This window comes from Falco biarmicus, chromosome 7, assembly GCF_023638135.1.
Source record: "Falco biarmicus isolate bFalBia1 chromosome 7, bFalBia1.pri, whole genome shotgun sequence".
Lineage (NCBI taxonomy): Eukaryota > Metazoa > Chordata > Aves > Falconiformes > Falconidae > Falco > Falco biarmicus.
In genome coordinates, this window is record NC_079294.1 from 40592987 (window position 1) to 40620710 (window position 27724).

At 39.4% G+C, this 27724-nt stretch overlaps 2 protein-coding genes across 9 annotated transcripts in view; one reads left to right on the top strand and one right to left on the bottom strand.

Annotated features, from left to right (window-relative positions):
• Window positions 1-9789, bottom strand: TIMM9 (translocase of inner mitochondrial membrane 9). 2 transcript variants are annotated; one of them, XM_056345510.1, is made up of 4 exons: window positions 9635-9789; window positions 3523-3591; window positions 3110-3205; window positions 1-531 (listed from the first exon to the last, which is right to left on the bottom strand). In XM_056345510.1, exons 2-4 carry the CDS (start codon window positions 3559-3561, stop codon window positions 397-399), a joined length of 270 nt encoding a protein of 89 aa, XP_056201485.1. In that variant the 5' UTR covers window positions 3562-3591; window positions 9635-9789; the 3' UTR covers window positions 1-396. The 2 variants fall into 2 exon arrangements, with proteins under 2 accessions (XP_056201485.1, XP_056201487.1); XM_056345512.1 differs by lacking the exon at window positions 9635-9789 and adding an exon at window positions 3909-9532.
• A 712-nt stretch (window positions 9790-10501) lies between these two features.
• Window positions 10502-27724, top strand: part of KIAA0586 (KIAA0586 ortholog) — a 73146-nt gene continuing 55923 nt past the window's right edge. For 4 of the 7 annotated variants that reach the window (XR_008822942.1, XR_008822943.1, XM_056345507.1 and 1 more), the window contains exons 1-15: window positions 10502-10553; window positions 12296-12375; window positions 13352-13421; window positions 14671-14737; window positions 15414-15591; window positions 16011-16244; window positions 16759-16927; window positions 17436-17597; window positions 18601-18721; window positions 19591-19735; window positions 21215-21256; window positions 22724-22950; window positions 23896-23968; window positions 24288-24548; window positions 24939-25113. Coding sequence is in view for 5 of the 7 variants with exons in the window: in XM_056345507.1 (XP_056201482.1) it covers window positions 12358-12375; window positions 13352-13421; window positions 14671-14737; window positions 15414-15591; window positions 16011-16244; window positions 16759-16927; window positions 17436-17597; window positions 18601-18721; window positions 19591-19735; window positions 21215-21256; window positions 22724-22950; window positions 23896-23968; window positions 24288-24548; window positions 24939-25113 (1942 nt within the window). In the remaining 2 variants the exon portion in view is untranslated. The remainder of the gene's footprint in view (window positions 10554-12295; window positions 12376-13351; window positions 13422-14670; window positions 14738-15413; window positions 15592-16010; window positions 16245-16758; window positions 16928-17435; window positions 17598-18600; window positions 18722-19590; window positions 19736-21214; window positions 21257-22723; window positions 22951-23895; window positions 23969-24287; window positions 24549-24938; window positions 25114-27724) is intronic. The other 3 variants (XM_056345509.1, XM_056345505.1, XM_056345508.1) reach the window with 3 other exon arrangements.

Here is a 27724-nt window from a genome sequence, read left to right on the forward strand (position 1 = left end):
TACAAGTATACAGTTCCCATTTATTTCACTTGAATTAAATAAAAAAACAGTGTATTTCCCATATTACACTTTTTTCATCTGAACCAACCCTAGCAGACAGGAAGTATAACACTCCCACCACCCCTGAAATTTAAACATACCGGTCTGTGGGCCCTGGAAAAGTTTGTATCAATACTACTCCACTGCAGAGTGAAAAGGACCTCAGAAACAGACTCCATTGCCAGTCCACCATGATTAACTTCTTGTTTAACCCTTCATGGTTTCCACTGTCTGAACGGCATCTAGAACTTTCTTCAGAGTTGCTGGACATACATCCTGACAGTAAGAAAATCCAAATTGTGTTCTTGCCCAACGAACACTGGCACTGCTTGTAAAGTCTGAACAGAGTGCTCTTGTCTAACGAGGTTGGCTAAGCAGTCCTGCTTTAGCTGCCAGAGCTTCATTCTGCTGAATATGGTACTCCTGAAATCTCATGGAGATCCTTTGTGTCATTTTTAAATACTTCTGTAGGCAGTGGTCTGCGCAGGTCATCTAGAGGAAGAGGGAAACAAGGCTTTAAACAGTAATTAAAACACTTCCCCAGACAGGACCCAAAATATACTCATATACAAGGGTAACTTATTAGGTGACTACATCTCACATTCTGTGTTAAGCCTCAGGATGAGGGCCTAAATGTGCACAGCCTCTCTATGCAGCGGAAATCGTGACGTTTAGGTTTTGTGGGAGTCTGAATCTTCAAATGTTTGCTCTCATGTGAAAGTCTTCATGGAAAGCATTTCAGGTCCAGAAGATATTACCATTTCATTCTTGGGGTACTCTTGTTAAATTAAAGTATATAAAGCATTTTATTTTGCAATAAATACTAGATCTATTGAATTAGTATCCTTTTTTTAATTCTGTTTACAAACACATACTATTTTTGACAACCAAATATGGTCTACTCTGTGCTAGCTCAGTTTAACCTTTTTTTGACCTTCTTTCTATTAGCTCTTATCAGTCTGCTTGTACCTGCTTGCTTAACCTTCACAAAAGCAACCAGAGCACCCTCTGAAGTTCTATCAGTCAGCTGGACAAAGAAATAAATACCAGGGCCTACTCCACCATCATATTATTTTTTTAAACTTAGAGGGTGTTTTTTTTCCTTTCTTTAAGAGTAGAGAAAGAGTTACGAGATTATTTCTGAGCAACAGTTCTACCAACAAGATATTGTCTATCATGGTTCTAAATCTTGCTATCACTGTAAAAGTTAAAAAATTTAGATGGAAAGATGACTGCTCTGCATGATTACTAGAAAACCAGAAATTGCTTTGATTTTGCTCAGTATAAAGGGATGTAAAAAGCAGAAGGGCTGAAAGTGAACAAGACAAAAAAACCCACGGCAGCTATGCACACTACCCACCCTTCTCTCTCCTCAACCTGGCATCAGCTACAGCAAAACCTGTTAAGCAGGAGTTAAGTCTCACTAGGAAACAAATTCTGGAACTACCCCAAGCTACTGCTCCCAGAAAGCTTGATATTTGTGATCTAGTTCCCAGGGAAGTCTAGACTTGCAGTAGGGAAAGAGGTCAGAAGCTGTTTCTTCAAATGCAGAATCTTAAAGGAAGTTCATGGAGGTATTAATCTTAGTTATTTAACAAGAAACTACAACTTTAAAGAGGAACATAAAAATTTCCATACCAGATCAGACCAGTGGTCCATCTAGACCAGTGTCCCGTTTCCAGCATGGGCCAGAACCAGATACTCTGGAAGAAACCCCGTAACGGATAATTACGGACAAAACTTCCCGTAAGAAAGTTTCTTCCTAGCCTTCATCGTTAACAGACGGCTCCTGTACTACCAGACATGGCCCCTTTGCAGGTCACAGATGCAAAAAACAGCAGATCAGAATCTAAGAATATTCTTCGGGTCTAAATAATCTTCAGTTCCTTTCCAATGAGCATTCTTCAGTTTTGAATCCCAGGTCTTTAATAAAAGACTACACAAACCATTACTTTTACAGAAATTCTAGTAACACTTTGGGAGGCAGAAGAAAGAAGTATAATCCTCTACTAATATAGTAGAGGATTATACTAATAATCAAGTATCATTCCAGAAAGGTAAAGAGATTGTGCTGCTAACATTTCTGTCAATTCTGTTAACTGGCACTCCTTGTATTGTTCAAGCAATTCAAAATGAGTTGGTAAAAGACAGTAACAAGACCTTACCCAGAATCATTCTGACCTCCTGTCATCAATAAAAATTCCACTAAAGCAGATGCAGAGAAGATCAGGGAAACAAGGAATCTGTCTTGGGAAGCTAAGAGAGCTTTGTTTAGCACAGCAGAACAGAAGCTGAAAGGAGACATGATTTTTTTGCCTGTGCTGAGGAGTTAAACTCCAAGGAGGCAGATAATGCTCAAAACCAATGGTTAGAACTTCAGGTTTTTTCCCCCTGCCAGCAGAGTCAAGCAAAGGTTATTAGACTCTTAACCAACAAAATTACAAGATTCTGAAACAGCCTCTCAACAGGAGAGGAGAGGCAAAACCTATGCAACTAATCTTACCAATAGCTTAATCTTTTTTTGCAGATAACTACGTGATGGAGCTCCCTGCAATGCTGAGAAGTGGATTTAACAGCCAGAGCTTTGGAGGCCGGTGTTTCCATGACTCACTACAATGCAGAGAACGTGGGTAGGTAAACAACTATTTCAGTAGGGTTCTGCCTTCAAAGAATGAGATGCAGACTGTAGGTGGGCAACTTTCATGTCCATAGAGATACCATCCATCAGAAGCCCATAGTTTGTCTGTAGCTGATGATGTAATACATCAGACAACACATCGTTGGTTAGTTGGCTGGTCAGTCTCCTTTTGTAAACAGACTGTTAGGATGCAAAGAAGTATTTGTCATCAGCTTTGGATGTATTTGGAGAAGCAGAACTACAGACAAGCTATTTCTTCCACTAACTGCTTCCTGTCTCACTTGGAAGCTACACGCCAGATACCTATACTCCACTAAAGACTGCTGCCTAGCTTGTTAGCTAGTTGAAAGATCAAAACGTAAGTTACTTCTGAAATTTGAATGCTACACAGCAATTTTACCAAAGAAAGGGTCATTAAAAGCATTTACCTACCTCCTCTGGTTTAACCTCTCTGCTAGTGAAATCCTTTATGCAATCCAGGAAGCAGTTTTCTGTAAGTTTATTATATGTTCCAAGAAACTCCTTGAACTATTAAATAAAAATTGGACAATGAGTATTAAAAAAGATTCTACATTAATTTTTCTTACACACAGCTGCATGGGACATCTGGTGACACTGTCATTTAAAGGACAAGTCACTAGAAAAATTTACTATCAGTCAGAAGATTTCAACACCAAATGCTGCTAGTACTTGAATCAAATGTTTAAATTTTGGTTGCTACAGAAGTAGTCTTAACTCAGGTGATAACTTAATTTTTTTTGTCCACCATGCCCTACACCTTTTACTCTATGTGACCAAGTAACAGAAGACCTTCAAAGCCACCACTCATGAATACAGCATCTTACCTGCTTGATCTGATCAGATTCTGATATTTGTCCAGCCATATTCTACCACTGGTGATTGAGTCACCTATTCTGAAGATAAAAGTTGAGTTTCACACAAAAAGCATACATATGAACTGCAACATTTTACAACAGAATGTAATTGTATACATCCTTGAAACGTGTTTAAATGCAGCTTTACTAGCAAACTTTCAAGCCATCCACTTCAAGGAAAATTATCTATTTGAAATGTATTAAGTCAAAAGAACATCTAAGATCAGTTCCATGAAACCTTCCCAGATCCACCTGTTAAATGCTGGCCGTTTAACACTTTTTAAGCATTTCAAACCATTAAAGTGACTTTTTTTAAAAAAAGAAAAAAAGTGTTTTAGAAATGCTTTCAAACTCACACAGTAGAACTAGGGCAGGAGTGGGGGGTGAAGCAAGCAATAACAATTTCTAGCCTTACAGTTTCAGTGCCTTTAGATATCATCTGCAAAAACAGTAAGGAAAAAAAGCAAGTGTAAAATGGTAGACACTCTGAATAGATGCAGCATAAGCCAGCATGCAGATGCCTTGTTTCTACATAGCTGCATTCTCATCAAACACTTAAACTAGAGCAAATGTTCTGGTCATTGAATATAGTGAATTAAATGCAAGAAAAGATAGAAGAATGAGAATGGCCTTAAAGGAAGCAAAACAGACAAAGAAAAAGGGAAGAATGAACAGCCATGAATCCAAGAATTTAAGCAGGCATCCTCAAGGAAGAGTCACATTCCTAATCCAACGGTAAACAAGTTAACGCTTGAAAGTATCCCTGCAGGTTTCCTACAAGACTACTGAAAGCTACTCTTTCCCCTTAATTTATGTATTACGTAAGACCTATCACAGACAATAATGCAAGCTAGTATTACACGTTGACAAGAACAAGATCCTTCAGTTTAATTCACATCAACTTATGGAAGAAAAACCAGCACTGAAGTGTAATTACTTTGTGAAAAAAGTTCATTTAGCGCTTTAGCAAGGGCTACTTCAAACTCATCTTGTATTACACTTTGCCAAATTTTGAAGACGACATTCATGTTTTAGAAGGCTTAAACTATTCCAGTCTTCTGGCAGGGGGAAGGGAGAGGGCAAGCAAGCCTTCTGAACAAGAACAAAAAGACATTAATAATTATTTCTACAACAGAACGAAAGCTAAGCAACTAAAAATAGCACTGTGCAGCTCTCACAAGCATGCACTCTCCCTACACTTCCTTCCCAGCTGCAAAGCTATTGTAACATCTGCCTCTTAACATTACACTTTATCACTGCACAGCAAGCCAATTCAGGGTTTGGAGGTGAAAAGCATGTACGACTCATGGATTTAAGACGCATACACCCCCCACCCCCTGACCAACAATTCCTCATGGGCAGACAGGTCACACAGGTTACTCTTACGGAGAACCTACAGAATATGGTTGCTCAGAAGAAATAAGGTGTTACTCAGGTTAATATAAACCTCTAGCTTGTTTTAAGAGAAGTGGACATGACTGTCTCCTGGGACAACAACTAGTGAAAATGAATGCCAACTCCACTCTCTCATTTCTCAGCCTGTCAGAAGAAAAATCAAACTGACTTTATAAATTGTCACTAAGTAGATTATTAACCAACGTTAGAAACTGCAGAGGACAGGAAAGGCTTTTGTCCTCTTCCCAAGCACAGAAAGCTAAAAGCTTCAACTGTCAGTGCCATTTTCTCACGCTCAGTATTTCTTCATTATGTCTTTATAACAAACCTGACCTTTTGTTCTTCTGCAACTAGTTTGGCAGCTTAAAATTACAGATTTACTGAACTGCAGTTCTACAAAGCTTTTACACTTGCATTTGGGAAATAGCTCTGATTTAAATCAGCATAATGGCACTATCTGATTTTAAGTGTCTGAAGCACTTGTCCCTCTACAGGTATTTTACACTTGCCACATAGCAGGCAGTGAAATTATATGGCTCTACTGCACCTGTTCAGCAGCTATAAATTACAGGCAGTTGCCTTAAAATCTAAAATGCACTACCTGAGCGTTCCCTGAAATGGGGATATCTGGTTTATTCCTAAAGTCTTTTAAGTGCTCCAGCCATACAGGCCAAGTTGCAGAAGGCAAAGGCAGGGACTGGGAGAATGAAGAACTGCCTGCTGTAGGAGAAAACCAGGTTCAAGAACATCTAAGTAACCTGGAGGTGCACAAGTCCATAGGACCTGATGAGATGCATTCACAGGTCACGAGGGAACTGGGGTGTGAAGTGGCGAAGCACAATCCATTATATTTGAAAAGTTGTGGCAGTCTGGTGAAGTTCCCACTGACTGGAAAAGGGGAAACGTAACCTCCCTTTTTAAAAAGGGAAATAAAGAAGACCTGGGGAACTATAGGCTGCTCAGTCCCACCTCAGTGCCCAGCAAGATCATGGAGCAGATCCTCCTGAAAACCGTACTAAGGCACGTGGAAAAAAATAGGTGATTGGTGACAACCAACATGGCTTCACTAAGGATAAACTGTGCTTGACAAATTTGGTGGCCTTCTACAATGGGGTTACAGCGTTGGTGGACGAGGGAAGAGGAACTGATGTCATATACCTGACCTGTACAGAGCATCTGACGCTGTCCCACATGTCATCCTTGTCTCTAAACTGGAGACATGGATTTGATAGATGGACCACCCAGTGGATAAGGAATTGGCTGGATGGTCACACTCAAAGAGCTGCACTCAATGTCTCAACGTCCAAGTGGAAACTAGTGACAAATATTCCTCGGAGGTCAGTATGGGGACTGGCACTGTTTAATGTCCTCGTCAACCACATGGATGCTGGGATCAAGTGCACCCTCAGCAAGTTTGCCAGCGACATGAAGCCAAGTGATGCAGTCAACATGCTGGAAGGCAGAGATGCAATCCAGAGGGACCTCAACAGCCCTGAGAGGTGGGCCCATGTGAGCCTTATGAAGTTCAACAAGGCCAAGTGCAAGGTCCTGCACATGGCTTGGGGCAATCCCAAGCACAGATACAGGCTGGGCAGAGAATGGATTGAGAGCAGCCCGAAGGAGGAGGACTTGGGGGTGCTGGTTGATGAGGAGCTCAGCATGGCCCAGCAATGTGTGCTTGCAGCCCAGAAAGCCAATCAAATCTAGAGCTGCAGCAGAGCAGCGTGGCCAGCAGGTCGAGGGATGGGATGCTCCCCCTCTACTCCACTCTGGTGAAGCACCTCTCCTGTGAAGACTGGATGAGAGAGTTGGGGCTGTTCAGCCTAGAGAAGAGAAGGCTCCAGAGGGACCTTATAGCAGCCTTCGAGTACCTAAAGGGGCTGACAAGAAAGCTGAGGGACTTTTTACAAGGGCAGGTAGTTATAGGACAAGGGGGAATGACTTTCAATTGAAAGAGGGTAGATTTAGATTAGATATTAGGAAGAAATTCTGAGGCACTGGAAGAGGTTGCCCAGAACAGCTGTGGCTGCCCCATCCCTGGAAGTGCTCAAGACCAGGTTGGACAGGGCTTGGAGGAACCTGGGCTAGTGGAAGGTGTCCCTGCTCATGGCAGAGGGGTTGGAACTAGGTGGTCTTTAAGGTCGTTTCCAACCCAAACCATTCTCTGATTCTGTGAAATACCTAATTTCAAGTTTTCTTGTTTGTCCCCTTTCCCTTCAGCCTGTGAAACAAGAAAAAAAAAACCAAACGGGGGATGGAGAAGCCCATTATGGGGCTGGGCACCTTGACTAACACAGCACAGATGTTACACTGCTGCTCGAACAACTCCACCATGCTTCAGGTTTAAGCCTATGGAGCCTGGATTTGTTTCCTCTGGGGTAAATGTAATTTGAAAATTCAGTATTGCACTTTTAAACATGTCACACTGAAGGAAGCAAGTATCTCTGAATAAACCTCTGCAACAAGGGTCACACGGTCTGGACATGCTGATTCACCAGGAAAGTAGCAACAGCTGGGAAATCTCCCTTCCTGAAGGGGCCTGGAGCTCTTCCAAATACATTTTGATGTTCTAAAGAGAATTCTTTTAAGATAAGCCTCTCTGAGCAAAATTAGCAGTTAAGGATAACTTAAGGTTTTAGATTTCTCATGGTTAGGCATAATGGATTTGCCATCCTCTTTCCAAAGATAATAAAGACTTACTCAAACCAATTCTCTGTGCAAGGTCCATTCCAGATCCCAGCCCTGTTTTAGAATGTGGAAAACACTTCTAATATTTGCTTCTGCTGCAGCTGCCACTCCCATTGCCACAGAAACATGAAATCACTACAGAATGACAGCTTTTTTTAAAAGGTGAAGCTACTTTATTAAATAAAAACAGTGATTAAGGTTAAGGGTTCCTAGCTAACCTGTGTCAATCACCTGCTTCCATGGCAGGAGGAAGAGGAGCCAGAATTAGGATGTCAGAACTCTTCTAAAACTTATCTGTGGGAATACAGCCTCCCCAGCTGGACCTCTGGACCTTCAGAGGCAGAGGGCTTGTGAATTCAACTCCTAAGCGCTAATAACTGGAATGGAGCTTTTGATTATTATAAATATATTGCCGGGTGGCTGAAAAACCTCCATCCACTGAACAGCCTGGAGCTATTACAGGTGAAGCATGCACTATAAAATGCAGTGAAGGTGGTTTTTTTCCACTGATGTAATCAACATCAGTGTCTATTACCTAACCTTGAGTCAACAGTATCCTTTCCCATGGAAACTAAACAAACCCTGTATTTTGGGTTTTTTTCAACATTTTTGTAAGGAGCTACATTTTACCGGGGGAGAAGGGCTAAGGAGAGACACCGTAAATCCTACACGCTTGTTATCCTGATTAACAAGTCTGAATTAGGTGTAGGTATGACTTATTCTATACATAGATGGCCATGATTCTTTTTAAGCCTTCCCTTCCAATTGTACACACAGAACACCACTCAAGTGTTTCTGCATGTGCATAAAAAGGAAAAGATAAACAAAAATATCAAGTCAAAGAAATGTGTCCAGATATTGTTGGAAATTACTAGGCTAGAACTTGACTGACGTCACATTTTAAAAACCTCACTGATTTAAAGGGCTCTTTTACTGAATCTAATCAAACTATGAACACCTATGAAACAAGCAGGCTGCTAAACTAATCACGTAAAATTCAGGGCAAGAGGCAATTTAACACTGAACGCCTGGTGCCACGTGCCTGAGTGGCCAACACTCTCATTCGGCACCAGCCCAGCAAGGTGGTAGCAGCAGCCCTGTCCTGCCGAGAAGGCAGAACCTGGGCTCTCCCTGCTCCTGGAGCTGCTTTCCTTTGGGCTGCTGCTTGCAACGCAGTTACAGAAAGGTTTCCTTCTTCCTCTGCACACTATGGTCAGCCTTCAGAGGCACATGGTGAGATACGAAAGGGGCTGGTCTGAAGGTGGCTGGATTGGAAGGCGTACCAGGTGCACAGGTTATTATAATGCATGATCTCATAGCTGTGAGCTAGACCCTGCTCTGAAAGAAAAAAAAAAAAAAAAAAGAAAGAAAAAAAAGGGCTCAATGGTAAAAGGCCTCCTAAGGCCAAAGATGAATTAACAATGTCTGAAATCAGACAGCCCAAGGGCCTCACTGTGCAGACTGAACACATGCAAGGGCATCTACCTTGGGAGAAAACATATTTTTCCAGAAGTGTGCTCCTATTTAAGTTAGGTTAGGCCTGGCTGATACTTTTGACCCAATAAAATCAACCCCTGTGCTGGAGTGGTTTGAGATAAAGGAATTTCACAGTAGTTCGGTTTTTGTTTCTTTTTTACCTACACCCTCCGCTCCTTACTTACAAGGGCACCTTGAGTTCCTTTGCCCAGGGAGAGCCGAGCCCAACCTCGGCCCGCAGACCCGGCGCCCGCCAGGCCGCTGGCGGTACCCGAGCGCGCCCCCTCCCCCCATCCGGGCCGAGGGAAAGGCCCCGGCACCAGGATGGCTCCCGGGAAGGGACGGACTCTCCGGCACCCGCGGCACCTTTATCGCCCTCCGGCCCTGCCTCCCCGCCGAGCGCGGCACAGCTCCGGCCCCACTAACAGCGCCCCCCGCCGCAGGGCCCGCCTGCCGTGAGGCGGCCCGGCCCGGCCCGGAGCGGCCCCGCAGCGGCGCTGCCGCCACCCGCGCGCGTACTCACCCGCACCGCCACGAGCCCGGACCGCGCAGGAGGGGCGGGGCGGCCCGCTACCACCCTACGGGCCCCGCCGATTCGCCACAGCGGCGAATCAGCGAGCGCGGACTCACCGACAGCTGGGCGCGCCGAGCCGCGGCGCAGCGCTGTTATCCGCCCCCCTCGCTGCACTACCGGCAGCGGGCGGGGCCCGGGCGCGGGTTTCCTTCGGGCACTATTGAGGAGCGGACTGTGCGCGGGCGTGAGGCGGCGCAGGCTGGCGCCGTTGCTCTGGCAGCGGGCGCTTCCGGTGCGGGCGGCGGGGAGCGGGCCGGGCCGCGGCGGTGTTCTCTGTCCGTGTGGCGTGCCCGGGACGCGGGGGGGGAAGCTATTCCCCGGAGCCTTCTGGCTGCTGTCTCTGCGCGGGGGCGGGCGGCGGGGCGGCTGAGGCTGCCGCTGCCGCCGTAGCGCCCGTCCCGCAGGGATTGCCGCTTTGTCAGGGGAGCGGTTTTGGCCTCCCTTCCAGAGCTGCGTGATGAGATCCTCATGGAAGCGGAAAGCCATTCCAGCTTCAGCCAGGACTCCCTGGCCAGCCTCACGGCGGGCGACGTACTCATTCACTCCACAGGCGTCCACAGGGAGAAGCCCATCGACGCTGTGACGGGAGCTGGTGGCCGTATGAAAAAAGTGACGATCGCTGTCAAGAAGCTGCGTGAGGTGGTTTCTCCCTGCCAGGCCGCCGGTGCCGCTCCGGCTGCAGGTGGGGCAGCCTGCGCTTCCCCGGGACGGGCGGCAGGCGGGGCTCCGTGCCCGGCAGCCCCCCGCAGCGCCCCCCGCAGCGCCCCCCGCAGCGCCCCCCGCAGCGCCCCCCGCAGCGCCCCCCGCAGCGCCCCCCGCAGCGCCCCCCGCAGCGCCCCCCGCAGCGCCCCCCGCAGCGCCCCGCCAGGTGGGTGACTTACCGTGCGCTGAGGTAACACCCCCGCGCCATGTTCCGAGTCACCTGGTAGCTTTATAATTAAGGCGTTCGGGTGTTCTGGTTCTGCAAATACGAGCACTCTCAAAAAGTTGTGTTTGTTTCCCCAAACCGTGTGTGCCGCGGGAAGAGGGCGTTGGGCAGGGTGAGCTGGTCAGCCGGAGCTCCCTTCGCAGGACAGCCCTGATTCCAGATTCTAACTCCTTAATTATTAGGCAGCTCTCCCCTTTATCAGAGGAGTCGTGACTCACCGTGGCGTTTCGCAAATGTCCTGCGCAGGAAGGTTTTAATGAAAAACCATGTGCCTACAGGGACCTAAATGAGAAAGTTAAGAAGGAAATGCCTTTCCAGTCTGTCAGGTTTTAATGCAGTTTGTAACTTACCATTTTAGACGCCGTATGTATCTCTTCAATTTCATGCCCGAAGTACAGTCAGCAAGCAAATCTGTGCCTAACAATATTGTTCCTGCCAACAGACAGCCCTGAGTAGTCCCAGTATTTGGGCTGTCTTTGTGTTTTCATAAAATTTTGTGAATTATTTTGTGGTTTTGTACTGGAAGACAGATCAGAAGTCTTTTAAACACTTCTCTTTAGCTGCTTCTTTCAAGATGTTTTCTGGAGAGTTTGAGCTGGTAGATGTTCAAGCTATAGCTGTACAAGCTTGCCTTTTTAAAGAAGTGGTTTTTTGATGCTTGGAAGGTAAAAAACGTTAAATGTTGGAAGTAGGCTTTCTAAGAAAGTCGTTCAGTTCTAGTCTTTTTTTTTTTAATTTGCAGAGTTTTTTCAGCTTTTATGGAGCAATACGATTTTCAGAGCTGGTCAGTTAGCTATTAAAAAAAATTAGGAAAAACCCCAAGTTTTCCTGCTTTCTACCATAAATTTAAATTTTACTTGTTAAGATTATGTTTCTTCCCTTGTGGTTTTGGAAAACAAACAAACCAGCCCTACCCCTCCTAAACCCGACCTGCTTGACACAAAAAGCATATACTGGTCAACTGCCAGTACCAATGAAGCTCACCCAGAAGAGTAAACAAAATGGAAAAAAAATAAATTGCATGCTTATATGGAACTTTTCTTTTAAACTATTTGTTGTAGTATTAAGGACATAATTTTATGTCTTTTTGTAATAGAATGGGACTGTAGCAATGTACCATGTACTTTTCAAATTCAAAACTGACACAATCTCAGTTACTTACCTATTCAGATATAATACTCATTTTGTTTCTTTAAAATACATATCAATTACAGTCTTTGGCATTTAGGAATTGTAGTCTTTTTGGGGTCAAGGTTCAAACAGCTTCCAAAGGTGTTCTTTTTACAGTGTTAGGAAGACAGTTTAGTCTGACATAACTAAAGTGTGTACTGTCCTCAGTATTATGTGTTATCATATAGTTACAGTTGTCTCTCTAGACAAGTACTTTCTATGTTTTATCATCTTTAGACTTGAATTTGAGCTAGACATTGTCGATTTTTTTAATGCTCTGTTTTTCAGAGACTTTTTCATGTATTATAAAACAAGTCTATAATCCAGGCTCACAGAATTAATTAATATTTGTAAGCTTCGGCTTGATGATGTGGTCATGTGTGTTATGAAAGTCATTACATTTAGATATTCAAAGATACAGGCAGAGGAAATGTTGACATTTGGGTTAGTCAAAGTATACTGAAAATGCATAACAAATCGTTATGACCACAGTAAAACTCTTTTTATTTTAGTAGTCCCGAGTACTGAAGGACATCCAGAACATCTGCTTTCAGTAGAAAATTCTACAGAGCCCATGGTTTTATCACCGATGGTAAGGAAAGTTACTGTTGCTTCCTGCAATCCTTAACTAAGAGAACAGGATTTTTTCTCAAAAAGTTGTAGCTTCTGTAAAAGCATAGCAAATATTTGTTTGGCTCAGCTTCTGCACAGTTACTGTGCAGCTCCTTTCTTCTCTGTTGCCACTAATGTGATATTAATGCTGAAGTTTTTAGAGGGGCTTTGTTTTTACTGTACTGCTACATGTTGCATAATTAATACCAAGGCTTGTTTTCAAATTTTAGTGTAATTCTTCCTTTGAAAAGGCGATTACAGATGGCACAATATTTGTTAAAAACCCTAAAACTTTTTGTAGCTTTTTCTCTTCATAAATAATGAAATGGAAATTAGTTTACATGGAACTCTTTAATACTTAAAAGGCTTATTTCCTTTTGATTTGTTTGTTATGCCTTACATAAAGTGGAATCTTGTCTCTAGGGCATCCATATAGGGTAAGAATGCAGGAGGATAAAATTAACCTGTACTGTGGAAGGATTGCAGCAGTGTCTCTGAATGGCTCAAAGTAGGGCTAGTGAGCTGAACAAAAATTTCAAAAGTATGGTGGTTAAGTAAGAGGGTTTTGTTTTCCTGACTTGCCTTTATGACTTAATTCTGTGTGTAGGGGTAATCCTGAATTGTTTGAGATTAGCACCTTGTATAAACTTAGACGTATGTAGTTTCACTACTACTTCTTTGGCCAGAAATGAGAATACACTTAATCAGCACTTACAATATATACTTTTAATTTGAATTTTGTTTCTAGGGTTTATTTTCCTAAAATGTCATGTGAGTTCTTGACTACAAAGTCCAGATTATTCTGCGGTAGAGATCTTAACATGTTTTGTTCCAAGACCTTGTGTTCGCATGTGGAGATGCTCACATTTGTATGTTCAGCAGTTTCATTCACTTCTAAAATTTTGGCCACTGATACCAGGGGCTTTGACATATGCTTTTCTGCTTTTCTTGTGAAGGATTATCCTAGAGAAGCTGCAGTACAAGAAGATCCTTCACTGCTACTGGAAGAGAGCAGAAGACCTAAAGGTGAGATGCATCAATGTACTGCTACAGCCTCTTTTGTGTAAGAAAACTGATTAGTTAGAGGAAAAGAGAGCTTTAATTTTATCTTAGATATTTTTCTTCAATATAGAAATTTTGAGTGAAAATATTCAAACGTTTCTTTGATAACATTTGATTGCCATTTACATTCTTAAATTCTGCAAATTTTACTTCGTTCTTGCTGGCATTACACTAGCTTAGGTAGCTCTTGTGATTGAGAGGGACTTCTACCAGTGCACCAGAATATTGAGATTCCTTTTGCTATTCAAACTAGTCGTGTCTCTGAATACAGAATTTGGGGGTGGGACCATGTTTGGATGCATTTTCCTGTTGTGAGTAATTGTACTACAAATATGTATTTTTCTGCAAGTAACCTACACCATAAAAAGTATATTTTTAATCCTTAAGAATCAAAGAAATCACATTGTCAATGCCTTTTCCTTTAACTTCTGAATCTGCCAGTCAGTTTGAGTCAGGTTTGGGGAAGTGAAGATTTTTTACAGAAAATACACATCTGCAAATTTATTGGGTATCTGTGGCTATGTAGAGGAAAGAAACACTAATCAATACCCCCATTTAAGGCCAAAAATCAATAATTCAGTTTCCTTTTTTTATGCTTACAGAGGCAGCAGCTAGCTGGCTTATCAGCATGTGTGTACTAGCTGTGTGTAATCAGCAGTAGACAAAAACTGAACCTGCTGCATCTTGGTTTGTTACTTCTGCCCAGCAAACAGTGGATGAAGGAAAGCCTGCAATCCTTTTAGCATAATTTAAAGCTATTTAGAAAATTTGTTGCAATTTATGATTACTGCAGGGAAATTATTTATATCAGAGTTGGGGTTTTTTAATTAAATTTTTTTCAAGTTAGAATTTGCAGGGTTTTGTTGAATGGGTTGTCTGGGCTCAAATCACCATTTATATGGTATTTCCCCCTCCCCATTTTATGAAGATAAGGTATTGTTTTCACATCATACCAAAAAGATTTTATTGATACCAACATTTAATAGTATATAAAATTGTGTTAAATCAAGCCTACTCTTAGTGTCCTCATGATTTAAGTCTGCTGCTTAGTGACAGGAGACAATTTATTATCTCAATAGATAATGTGGTTTGTGCAGGGAACAGATTCCACACAGCAAAATTGTATGTGTTGGAATAATGCTTTGTGTCTACATCTAAAATATACGTTTTGTGTCCGTTTTTTAAAAGTATGCTTTTATCTCCTTCCCCACAGATGATGTTCTTATTTCTCAGTATGCTACTGGCCAGAAAGAGGCACTGATGGCAGTATTAAAGCAAAAGTAAGTATGTATTGTTGTTAGTGTCTCAGCTGTTCTGTTTCTGTACAGATATACTACTATACTACTACTTCAATTTCTACCAAAATGCATAGTAAGGAAAAAGTATTCTTTATTGTTCTCTGTATTCTTTTTCTGTCTATGAAGGTGTTTTTATTTTATCACTCAGAGCTCACTGGAGTATCTTACTTTTTGTATATTTTAGGTAATGCCTTCAGACCTTTTTAATTTATGATTTCATGATAGAAGAGTCAGGCAAGATCTTCTCTGATAGAAAATTCATTTCATGCCAAAACCGTGTCCTTTTCTGTCTTTAAAAATATTATACATACTGTTCATCCATAGGCTGGAAATCTTGAAGATTGGAAATTTAGTTGGACTTTGCTACTAGTACACTGAACTTTGCAAAATACAACCTGTAAACATATTCTTTGTTGCGGTTGCAGTCAGCACAGGGATATGCCTTTTATATTAGAATATGTAACATAATTCTGAGAAATTTCTTCTGTCATGCTAAAAGATGAGAATAAAATTGTTTCTTAGGTTTCAAGCTATCCTTCAAGCTTCAGGAGAAAAGCTTATATAAGTAGTGATATCAATGCTATATGTGGGAAATCATTTGCTTGGAAGGGATATAGAGAAAACAATGCTATTTACAGGCACTTGTTTATTTTTATAGAACTCAAAATACTCCTGTACTTAAGGAGGTGAAGGTACAGTTCTTAGGAAATGCCTTTACAGAAAAAAAGGAAAGTGTTCATCATGACACCACATCAGCGCACAGAGAAGCTAATTCTGCAACCACCATCGCAGCAGCAACTGCTGCTGCAATTGCTACTACAGCTCCACTTCTTAAAGTAAGTGGCTTGTTGTAATACTAGTTATTTGTCCACTTAAAGTAGTAGATGTTCTAAGCAAGCCTGAAATTATCAGTACTGGAGTAAGAAACCAAATGTAGCTGCTTACTGTTTTCTGTGTGTTAGTAATCTTTGACTGACTGACTGACTGACCAATATATGAGAGAGAACTAATTTGGATTTGGCTAAATGGGCAAATGGACAAAGACCATTTGATTTATCTTTTAGAATAATTTCATATTAATGCTAAACCAGCAAACGTTAGGGTTAACTAGGATTTTATTTGTGTCTTCTGGGAAGGAAATCTTTCCATGATGATGGGAAGGAGGTTTTCTTTTCTTCATGCTTGCACCTCTTTTGCAGTAAGGTTTTTTCCCTTCCTTGTTTTTTGGGTGGGTTTGTTTTTCCCTTTCTTGCAGGTTCAAAATGATTTGGAAGCAAAAGTTAACTCGGTTTCAGCATTACTTCATAAACTACAGGAGACAGACAGACAACTGCAGTGTGTTGCTGAACAGCAAATAAATATGAAGACTCCAGATGAGAAGCACCACTGTCACGAAAGAGTCAGTGAGCTTGAAAAGCAAATGAATGCATTCATGGTGCAACGGATTCAGCATTTGGAAAAGTTACAGGAGCAACAAATGAATTTTCAGGTATCTGAGTAACAATGCAGAAGCTTTATAATTTCTTTTGTATTTCAATTTAATTTGGATTATGTCTTAGTATTAGAAAGAAAGATCCAGTGGCCAGTACAGAGCTTAGAGCTTTTTGTGAAAAGTTCTGGTTCTCATTATGTCCCATGTATCTGCTCTACTCCGCCCCATTTTCGTGTCTGTGAAAGTAAATGCAAAAATTGTGAAATGTTCTCATTCCCACTGAGAAATTGTTTAGACCTTTGTTAATTGAGGAAACTTTCATTTTAAAAGTAGCCAGTCATATTAAAAATCTAAGAACATTTATAGTTTCTTCTGAGAGTCCTGCATGCTTTTTGAAAGGCAGAACAGTGTCCAAGCATGTCTGTATTACAAGGTTGTTGTAGGCTACTTTTATCTCAAATATCATGTCCAAATCTGTTTAATATGATTATATGGCAAGTATTCATGCTTAGAGTTTTTCTTGGGGAAGCTAATGCATATATCAGAAATACTTTGTAATTTTGTCTCTTAGTCTCATCTCATCAGCTCTGCAGTCAACATGGGTGGCTTCCAGCAAATTCACGTACCTTCTTCCAGTCTCATGACAAAACAATTTGAGAAGCCAGAACAGCAATTGCTTACTAATGAAGTATCTTCGTGTCAGAGGGGTTTACTTCCTAGCAGTGGTGCACCAGCCCAAGGTGAAGACAAATCCTTAATACCTTACTTTCAGTACTAGTTTTGCATTAATTTTATATCCATTAATACTGGATTGTACATCCCATCAGTAATAAGTGGTAAACATTTCTTCTGTGTAATTGGTTTTTTTGCCTAATATGCTATGTAACATATACCACATATTCTGAAAATGTTCCAGTTTAATTTAAAGTGAAAGGTTTGTATTTACTAAGGGCTTAGTCTGCACCAGGAGAGGCCTAGAGTTAACCTAAAATAATCTTAACGAAAAATAAGATGTATGGAAGCTTGTGATGAACTAGTTCGTAATACGGCTGGAAGGGGTGTGTGTTTATCGCTTCATCCTACTTGCAAGTATGACATTTTCTTCCTGTTTACTTTTTAAACTAGTTCTGTAATGTTTTGCATTTCTGTGAAAAATTCATAATGTGGCCATGTTTTTTTTCTAGATTTCTTTTCCTATGGAGAAAATTGTTAACATTTAAATAACTTTACTTTTTTTTTTCCCTGAAGCGTATTCAAGCCAATTTCAATGTCATGGTGTTCATCCACAAAAAACTCTAGAGACACCGGTTCCTCGGAGGTCTGCTCCAGAACCTGTATCAAAATATGTGAAAATCTCAAAGAAAGAAAACTCTGTAACAGAAAAAAATATTTCCAAATCCCCAAGTGAAGGTATGGTGAGTAAGACACTCCTGTTCTCCACTGGCATGAATAGTATGGCTTGGGGTTTCCTTTGTGTGGTCTTCACTTACTTTGAGCTGTTCAGTTGCTTGCACTTAAATACGTATATTCTGAGTATTTGAAAGTACCTTTGAGAAGGGTTAGTTTTGTGAACAATCCACTTAATCTTAATTAACTAAAGACTTAGTGACTGCACTGATCTAACCTATAGTCTCTCAACGTGATTGCTCACTGAAATGTTTTCTTAGCTGAAAAAATGAAATGAGTGTTCATTGTCAGGTGTAGGGAAGGTTATTTAGAATAATGTAAAACTTGGGAGCTACTCAATAACTTTTTCATTATCATTGATGGAAAAAAAAAATTTCAATTCAAAAACATGGATCCACAGGGTCTCTGAGCTATTGTAATGAAAACAGCATTTGTAAAGCAAATGTAAAGTAATTTTCTTTTACTGCTTTTGATCACTTTAGTGACATGAAACTCAGTTTTAAACATTTCATCAAAAAATAAAGCATCTGGTTTTGGTTGGTTGCATTTAGAATTGTTTGAGGATCTAGGACTGAGGAAGAACGTTTGAAAGATCCAGCCATTGTACTCTAACGTCGGGGAAAAAATGCCTGTTTGTGTCTCTATCCAATCCTTCTCAGACTGTGCCTTCTACCCCTCTTCTACAAAGCTGTCATGTAGTCCTATTGTTCTGTGGGTCCAGGAATAAATGAAATGAGACAAAGGAAGAAGAAATCTGTGGCATTATGCACAGAATATTTCACTGTGACTCAGTTAATTGCCATCAGTTTCATTCATTTTTTTTCCTCACTTTGCTAATGTAAAACAATTGTAGTAAAGGTAGATTAGTGTAAGTGGTTTTATGTGACTTGCCTTATTTGAAATAAATCTGTATTTTAAAATTTAAAATTATTTTTACTGTCCTTGGTAAAGGAAAAGAAATTATTACATCTGTTAAACAAACTTAACTTTCTTTCTTCTGCCTTAGGTGAAGGGAGACTTCTTGAGCATATTCAGAATTCTCAAGAAATGCCAACAAGGCAAATTGAGTATTCCAAGAAGGCAGCATTAAACAGTAATCAAATGAGCTGGCATTTCGAGAGAGACAGGTAAATAAACATAACAGTCCAAAACTGGGGAAGACTTTTTTGTTTGTTTTAATTGGGAAAGGTGTATTAGGTATTGATGGTGTAACGGAGTCACTGGTATGGTCCCTGAGTCTGGCAAAGCTGTACTTGGAAGTAAAACACTGCAGCACTGGTACTTCTATGCTACTTTTGCATTTCTGTTGTACTGAAGGTAAATGAAGGCTTGTAGCTAAAGGTCGTTTGTAACACCCTTCTTGGAAGTCAATGGGTGTCACTTGGAGTGCTTTTCTGTCTTCTGAGTATATTTCTTCTATTGTAGCAGCTTGGAGAGTAGTGCCAGGAAGCCAGCTATACAGGCAGTATTAAAGTGGAATTGCCATTCAAGTTGCCTGCTTATGGGAGCTGTATGAGAACACTTTGTTGGGAACAAGCAGCATCTGCCTAACAATTTGTAAGCATTGGAGTGGGTGAGGGAATGTTCTTAGCCATCCAGTCTGAAACATATTTTCTTCAGGCAATAATTTGACGGCATAATTTCACTAATATAATGAGAAACAGCTACACATACATTGTCTTATTTATGAAAGTATAGACAAAAATGTTAATTGCTTCAAATGGAGAGGTATCCAGTTTGAGTGTTGCTCTATTAGATTTGAGTTTTAGATGTGGTTTCACTGTTGAAAAAAGAAGGATAAAGCTCAAGGCATTAAGTGGTAAGCAGAGAAAACCCAATAACCTGTCTGTAACCTCAGGTGAAAGAGAAAATTCCATTTTATATAAAGGTTTGGTATTCTTGTACTTTAAATTCATGCTTAGTTGCACAGTTGGCTACTTTTTTGGGTGACATAAGGAGCCATGAGACTTTTAATCAGGAGTGTTTCTCCCGTCAGGCATACTGCTTTATGTACAGATTCGTCCCCTGCTTTTGAAAACTCCTTTCAAAATTGCAGTTCAATTGAGAAAACAGTAAAAAAAGCGGGTGATTTACTTCAAGATCTTGACCGGTTGAGAAAAGAAATACAAGACATGCTACAGGTAAAGTCCCTGTTATCAGAATAACCAAGAGTTTGAATAATGGGAGTAAAAAACGTGGAGAAAAACTTAGAGGTCTGGTATCAGTAAAAGTGTTGCCCTTGCTTCTACCTCTGTAAAAAGACTGACATTTGTTTACAATTGCTTGAAATATTGCATCCTTTGTATGTGAAAGGGCTTTGAACCTGAATATGTCTCAATGAGTATGCAACAGACTAGGCTCTTGAAACCATTCAACCAAACATAAAACAGGTTAAAAAAGAAAAAAAAGTGGTTTATTTATTTGATTGGTTTTGGATATTTTCAGCGCATTTTCTGCTTGCTGTCTTGCTGTGATACTAGAACTGCAGAACTGATGTAACATTCCCATTTGGCAAAGAACAATGTTCTATTTATCTGCAGTCAACTGTAGGGATGACTTAAGTACTTAAGCTACTTCCTTTCTCATTTTGCAGTTTCTTTTTGTAGAGAGTACTGTTTCCAAAGAATTGCCTGGCATACATCTTTGTAGTGTTTCTTATGCTAGTGATTTTGTACCTTTTAGTGCTAGAATGGTTCTGTGCTGGCAACATGTAGCTTGTCTCTGGCTTTTGGCAGCTGAGGCTTTTATCTGTTCGTTAATCTGGTTCCATGTAGAAGCAAGGTATATATGTGATCATTTAGCCTGTCTACTGTGGTCCCCTCTGTTCTTGTAAAAGCACGTGGTGGAAAAGAAGAAAGCCTTGAAAATTCACAGATATGTGAATTGGCTTAGAACGTAAAAGCTTTGATTCTGTTGGTTCACTTCTTGGATTGAAGGTTTCAGCTGAATATTTCCCTAAAAATATTTTTGTATTACATGGCAGTTATTTGCTGCTGTACCTTTAGAAAACATGCTGTCTTATAGTACAGCTGGTGCATTGTTTCATAGCTTTTTTTAACATACTAGCGGACTGCACGTTTAACTGTTCTTAATAAAGAGAACAGGTGCCACGTGCCCCATTTATGTTGGAGATACTTGCTTACTACTATTGCTAAAAGCTTAATTGAGTAATGTGCTTTAGTATAGGCAGCAACAGGACGAGATGGGAGGTGGAATGGCAGATGAGAAAAACACAGTTGACATAAATAGTTTCAGATCTCTTCTTCCTTACGAAAAAGGTCAATAGGAAGACAGAGGTGATGACTTCAGCAAATGTGGAGTTGAATCAATTAGATATGTAGCTATTGACCTGTCATCATTGAGAGATTTGTAGAGTGAGAAAATAAGTGCTTGGGATAAATCACCACTAGCTTTGTCATATAAAAAAATTAAAGGTGTGAATTAGCTGAGACAGGGTGTGATGGAACAGAAGGTGGTGCTCTAATCGAAGTGTGCAGTAAGATTTAGTAGTTCACAAGGAATTTGTTGTGCCCATTTAAATTTATCAAATATCTCCTCTAGATTTTACCTTGATATCTGTCTTTAGGTAAGTTTCAATAGCTGCTCTCCTGTATTTTTAGGAAGCAAATTCATGGATATCAGGCATGGATGATCTTATTCAGGTATACCTTGAATTTTTATGCCTTAGGTTTTTTTTTTAAATACTGTAATACTGAAAACAGTTTTGAATGTGCTTGCAGTGAGATAACACCACAGTAGCTATTGAATACCTGTCTGAAAAGGTTGCTATTATGTACAGATTATATTACCCAAGATTTAGCTTGTTCTTTGATGTGTCTTATTCAGTCTTAGTGAGAGGGAATAATACAAATGTCAGGCAGAAAACTGCTGTCTCAAATGGGCATAGTGAGGACTGCAAATATAATTACCATTTCATGATCTAACTGGCAAGTCTACATCATTTTACAATTGCACATGTATCTGTATTTCTTACATTCACCTGTCCTGTTGAGCTAGTATTTGTCAAAATTTTAATTATAAAATGAAAACCTATATAAAATTGGTAAATAATTTGGTATGTTGTCCTTTTCTCACCAGGAAAAACCAAGATCATGGGATCAGTGTGTTGATTTCCATTTTGTTATGCCCATTATGCTTTGGTAGTATGCCTGTCAGAACATAACCTTCTTTTAATTTGGATTTGATAAAAGTAACCTTAAAGCCCAAACTGATTTGTGATCTGTGAGACTTTTTTTTTTTCTGTTCATTCAGTTGATGCTTTCAGAGTCTACTCAAGTTTGGGTATTTTGGTTTTGTTTTGAGGGTTTTTTTTTCTTTATATACATTTGTCGGGGGGGGTGGGGTGGGGTGGGTGGTTGTGTGGTTGCTGTCGTCCCCATCTGTCCCGTGTCATCCCCCCGCCACCTTCTGGAAAATGAAGCACTCTACCAGGGGACTTCTGGGTTTCCTCAGTGATGTGAGAATGAATGTGAGAACTATAGTGTATGGATCCTTGTTTCCTGTGTACTTGTGTCCCTTCCTTTTGTATTGAGCAGTTAATATATGCTCGGCCTTTATCTCTGTAAAAGGACTCTGCAAAGTAAAAGTCTAATAGTTGCTTCATTGTTTCTTTTGAAAAGTGAAAATCAGCAAAAGGGTGACAGGTTCATGGTGCTGTTGAGGGGTTTATTTTGTTGTTTTTAAAACTTACATCTTTTGCTTGGTGTTTCTTGGGGTAGATTGATGCCAAATTTAGTTCATGTTATTTAGAGGGCTTTGCTTTTTATTAGGCTTTTAATTATACTTAACTACTGTTATATGGAGAGATTTACATTTACATAATGTATCTAATTGACATCTTCTCACATGCTTATTAGCTTCATTGGCATTGCTTCTCGTACGTTATATCATTTCACATTTTAGAGCTTTCTTTCCATTTGCTTGGCTTTTAAGTATATTTGCAACATATTGAATGTTCTTGAGTAATTGAAGTTGAGGATAGTACACATGAACAGTATTTCATATGATGGGCATTGATGTGACAATAGATATTAGGAGTTCTGATCAGTGTGTCAAAAATTGAAATTACAATCTCTGATTAAAAACTAGAAGTTCTCTTTCCATTCTAGTCAAAAAAGCCTACTGTTGCATCTGATCTTCCTGGACATCATCTGCTCAATAAACCATCCATCCTTCAAAATGTTAAAGTGCCGAAATCTATACTGAGGGATGCTGAAAGGATTTTGAGAGGAGTTCAAAACCATAAAAAAATTCTTGAAGAAAATTTGGAAGCTGTTACTCGTGCAAAAGATGGAGATGCCATGTATACTGTTATTAATGCCTTGACTACAGACAGGTTAGACCCTATAATTTAATAATTTGTGTGACTGCTTATCGTATATGCTCACCTTTTATCACCTCTCTTTCAATTTTTTTAATTCCATGCATTGAAGAGCTAGTGCACTTCCCTGCCAAAAATAATTACTTACTCTTCTTAGCAATCATTAGATGATTTTCTTGGACTTCAAATGTTTTTTTGACCCTCCTGATGTGAATTGAATTTTTTGACAAGTACCTCTTGCTTCTCGGTAAATCTGAATTCTGAGACTATCATCTGCACAAACTGCTCTGCTTTCATGACAAGGGGTCATTTAGCTTTTTGTAGACAAACTTGCATGAATAGGAACTTTAAAGAGTAATTTCATCATTCAGAACAGAAGAGGCTTCATAAGCCCCTCAATGTTATAGAATTAGTCATCCTACAGTAGATCTTTGGCTTTTGAACTTCCGCTTTGTTAGTTGTGTAAAGGATTCCTGCTTGAATCATAATGAAAACTTTCCTATTAAAATACAACTTCATCTTGTGTTTTCCTGAGGAAGGTAACTATTTTCTTCATGTTTATATTTCAGGCATGTTGTCTGCTATCATTATCTTTTAGATCTTGTCATCTGCTTTTTGTCTTGTGACTTAGGATATTTTTATTGCCTTTTTTTCCCCAGTTTTTGATCCAAACGGGAACTAACACATGACTGTGACTTATTCATAGATGTTTGTAATAATGTTAGTATGTACTAGTGCAGGGTGGGATTTACAGGTGGTATTGTATAAGAACAGATTTAGGTTTAGGGGTACTAAGATCGGCTATGCTTAGTGCCTTTTGGAGACTGTACAGGTACATAATCTTACTGTCCGTGTTCTGGATTTCTCTTTTTGTAGTGTTTATAGGTCACTACTTCCCCAGGAACAAATCTGTGCAATTTAAGAAGCACTGACCTAAAATAATTCTTTCTTCTATTTCAGAGATGTATTGGAGGAGATTCGTATCAGAAAGACTGTGGATGAGTGGATTAAGGCAATCAGCGTAGAAATCCAGGTATGGGTGGAAAAAATGAGCTCAGGTTTTTGTGTTATGTTTTTCCACCTTACGTAGTTCTCTCATGTCGATAGTTAAACACGATTCACTCATAACTTGAAAACATGAGGAAACTGCTTATTATTATTAGCATGTAGTATGTTGTAATAAAATATTTACCTCTTTTAAAACTTCAGTTGCTTAATGAAAATCACTGGTCACAGTTGCTGGCTAACATGAAAAACAGGCCATTTCTCAGAACTTCAAAGTTATCCACAGACTCTTCTAATAGCCTTGAAGATAAAAATTTCCTTTTATTATGTTTATGTTTTATCCTTAGGCTGAAATGGCAAGAAATGATCCGGAACAAGTGAAATATGATCAAAAGGTCCCATGGATCAAGAGAGCCCAAAACGTCAAGGCTATGAAGACCAATAAAGAAATTAAAGGAAAAACGCAAAAAATCCAAGGATGCTCAACAAAGAAGCCTTTATCTGCAGCTAAGCCATTGCAGAAGCAAGCAGAAGATAACACAAGCAAACAGAGGTTTAAAACTTCCTTTTCTTCTGAAAGTTTGCACAGGAAAGGAAAAAGGGCAGATGTGAGTTGCCAAGTAATTGGTTTCTTTTTTAGTAATGACTGCTATGCTTTAGATAGCAGTATTCACGTGAAAAATTGTTTGTATGTACAACTAATAATGAAAGTGAAATGATTTGTCCTTGTTTTCATGTGCTGTAGAAGCCTAAGTGAAGTGTGTATAACAGTGTAAAATTTATTGTTGTCTTACGAATTTGTCTAACTCAGTACCTGCTATTTTATTCAGCTGTTGGTGAGCTTCTTGTATGTCTTCTGTATGCATAAATTCTCTTGTGTGCTTGCAATTTACACTGCTGCAGAACTTCTTACTTTTTTTCCTCTAGACTTTACAACACTACTGATGTGTTCAAAATTTTGTACATCAATTGTAAACTTTTTTTTTTCTGTGTGTCAGGGACCTGTGAATGAAAGTGCAGTGGTACAGAGTGAAGACTATCTGTGTCAAGTTTATGGGAAACCAGTTTACCAGGGCCATCGTAGCACACTTAAAAAAGCACCGTATCTGAGATTCAACTCTCCTTCTCCCAAATCTAAACTTCAAAGACCCAAGGTGATAGAGCGTGTTAGAGGTAAGTAATTCTTTGATGTGAACAAGGTGTTCCTTCCCAGTTTTTCTATCAGGAATTCTTTGTATAAATGAAACTATTTAATCGTAGTTTATCTGCTCTTCTATTTAAAGCTTAAGCAACTGCAGTAGACTTCCTAGAGAGGTGGTTGATGCCTCATGCTTGCTAGTGTTTTAAGAGGCATTTGGAAAATGCCTTTAATACCATGCTTTAACTTCTTTGGTTAGCCCTGAACTGGTTAGGCAGTTGGACTAGATGATAATTCTGGGTCCCTTCCAACTGAAATATTCTGTTCTATTCTAAGAGATACTCATCACAAAACTAAACAATATCAGTAGGTTTTCGGATTTGGTTAGTGTGTATCTTACGTATTTTAGATTGTCAAATTAATACTTCCTTCTAAATTTAATAATCATATTAATATTTATTTATTGTTGCCCAGGCTGAATTGCTAGAAGTAATGACATAAGCACATGAAAGCTGAGTGTGTGGAAATACTAACTCAGCTTTTGATAAAGGTTACTGAGAGATGTAGTCTTCATGTCAGGTTTATCCAGGCATGTCATTTAAATGATTGATACATTCAGAGTTAAGAAATCTGTGGAGATTTGAAAAATTAAGGAAGCCTGATACTTCATTTCCTACTTCTAATACATTAATTGAAATATGAAAATTTAAATTTATGGGTGTGAAGGTGACATTTATTAACTTGAAAATATTGAAAGATGTTAATCAGAAGCATTGGTTAAGTTCATTAAAGGCAGGTAACTTGTTAGTCAATTCAGAGTTAAAAGCAGAGTATAACTATTTTGTACTAGCTTGTCAAGGTTATTGAATTGATTGATAAAAGTTATTGGTTGATTAATAATGAATTCCATTCATTAGTTTTGTAGGCAAAGTGTTAAAAGCACAAGATTTTAATTTTCAAACCTATTAAAAATGTGTAAAAACAATAAAAAAATTAAACAGTACAATATCTGACATAGGTAAATGTAGATAAACTTTCGTCTGAGTTAGAAAGTAATGTTTTAATTGCATCTGCTTTATTCCCTAGTTATTTTTTCAAAACTTAACTGATTCTTAATACAGAAACTAAGATTAATCTTGAACTGATATGTCAGAAAAACTAGTGTGTATCATCTCACTCTGCAGAAAAAGTGAGCTAATTACATGATAAAAGATGATGGAGAGAAAGAGTGTGTTGTGTGTAAGAAGCAGTTAAAGTGATAGTGGGCATAATCGTGTTAATAGGATGAACATCAATGGTAACATATTAGTTGGCTTCCCTCTATGCTTCTTGCACTTGCGCTGCAGTCTTAACTGTCATGTTTAAAAAATGTCAGACTTTTTATTATAACCATCAAAATACCGTGTTCTGTATGAAATACAAGAGATTAACATGAGAAGGTAGTAACTTGATGAGACTGTGTTTTTAGGCAGTTAAAATGTATGGTATAAAACATATATATGTCTTTGAAGACAAACACTGCTGGATTTAGTGGTTGGTTTTGTTGGGGTTTTTTTTTACGTTATGTTGTACATCCACAGTGGCAAATCCTCAAAATAGTACAAGAATCTATTATTAAGCTTAGCGTAGTCTTCATGCTGTTTCCTGACACTTTTCTTACCTGTGCTCTGGAGCCCAGTTGTGATCCAGGAAGAAGTTTTATTGGTAGAAAGTATTTGTAATTCTCATAACCCTCCTGGAAAATGTGGGTCATAGTCTTGGCAAAAATCTGGCAAAAAAGTCTTTCAAAACTTTTTTTTTAAAAAAGGTGAGAAAATTATCTGAAACTGCTAGTCTTGTTGCTTGTATATTTCATTCGACCTCTTGAAACACTTCATTTTTTTGTAAAAAACCACTGGTATATTCATTTGAAGGACCAGCATGATGTATCATTCTTTTTGACTACTGGCTGTGCTTCACACCTGTAATTTAGTTTATTTGTTCAGATCTTTTTTAATAAAATGTGTGCTAGTAAACACTTAGTGTAGCAATAACAGTGATACAGTAACTGCTAAGATTTGGAATGAGAACAGACACTTCTTTAAAAATAGTTAATCAGCAGTTCTCCTTTTGCTGAGTCCTAAATGACATTTTTCTTCTATATTTGTTGGGCTCTTGTCCTTTATAGACGGTCACAACCTTTCCAGGGAGGCCGATTTCATTATTCCAGAAACAATACCATGTAAAGAGGCAGAAAAAGTACCCCCTTCCCTCTCAATCTACTTATAATAAATAGGTCATTTGATCGTTTGATACTACCAGTTTTCTACCAATAATGTGTTTAATTCAGTAGTGTCAGTGAAATGCAGTTGTAATAAGCTGCTTTTGTGCTTTAGGTTGTTTTCTGTTGGGGGCAAATAGAAATTAAAAACTGTGTACTGGATCTATGCTGCTTTCAATCTTCCAGGACTCCTGCATGTGACAAGTAGAGTTTAAAAGCTATTTGCTTGAAAACAGAATGGACTCTGGATAGCCTTTACCCAAAGTGATTCTCTTCCAAGTCCTTAAGTCATGCTACAGCATTACAACAACATGTGTGTTTTGCAATAATAAAGCCACTGTAAAATTTGTTTCTCTATTTCACATCACACTGCAGTTACGGGAAAT

Bases quoted from the DNA above. Each gene is read 5' to 3' on its own strand.
- TIMM9 (XM_056345510.1), bottom strand. From the start codon at position 3,561: ATGGCTGGACAAATATCAGAATCTGATCAGATCAAGCAG. The intron at 3,206-3,522 runs GTAAGATGCTGT...TTTATTTAATAG, and splicing joins AATCTGATCAGATCAAGCAG to TTCAAGGAGTTTCTTGGAAC. The intron at 532-3,109 runs GTAGGTAAATGC...CTCTTCCTCTAG, and splicing joins GAGAGGTTAAACCAGAGGAG to ATGACCTGCGCAGACCACTG.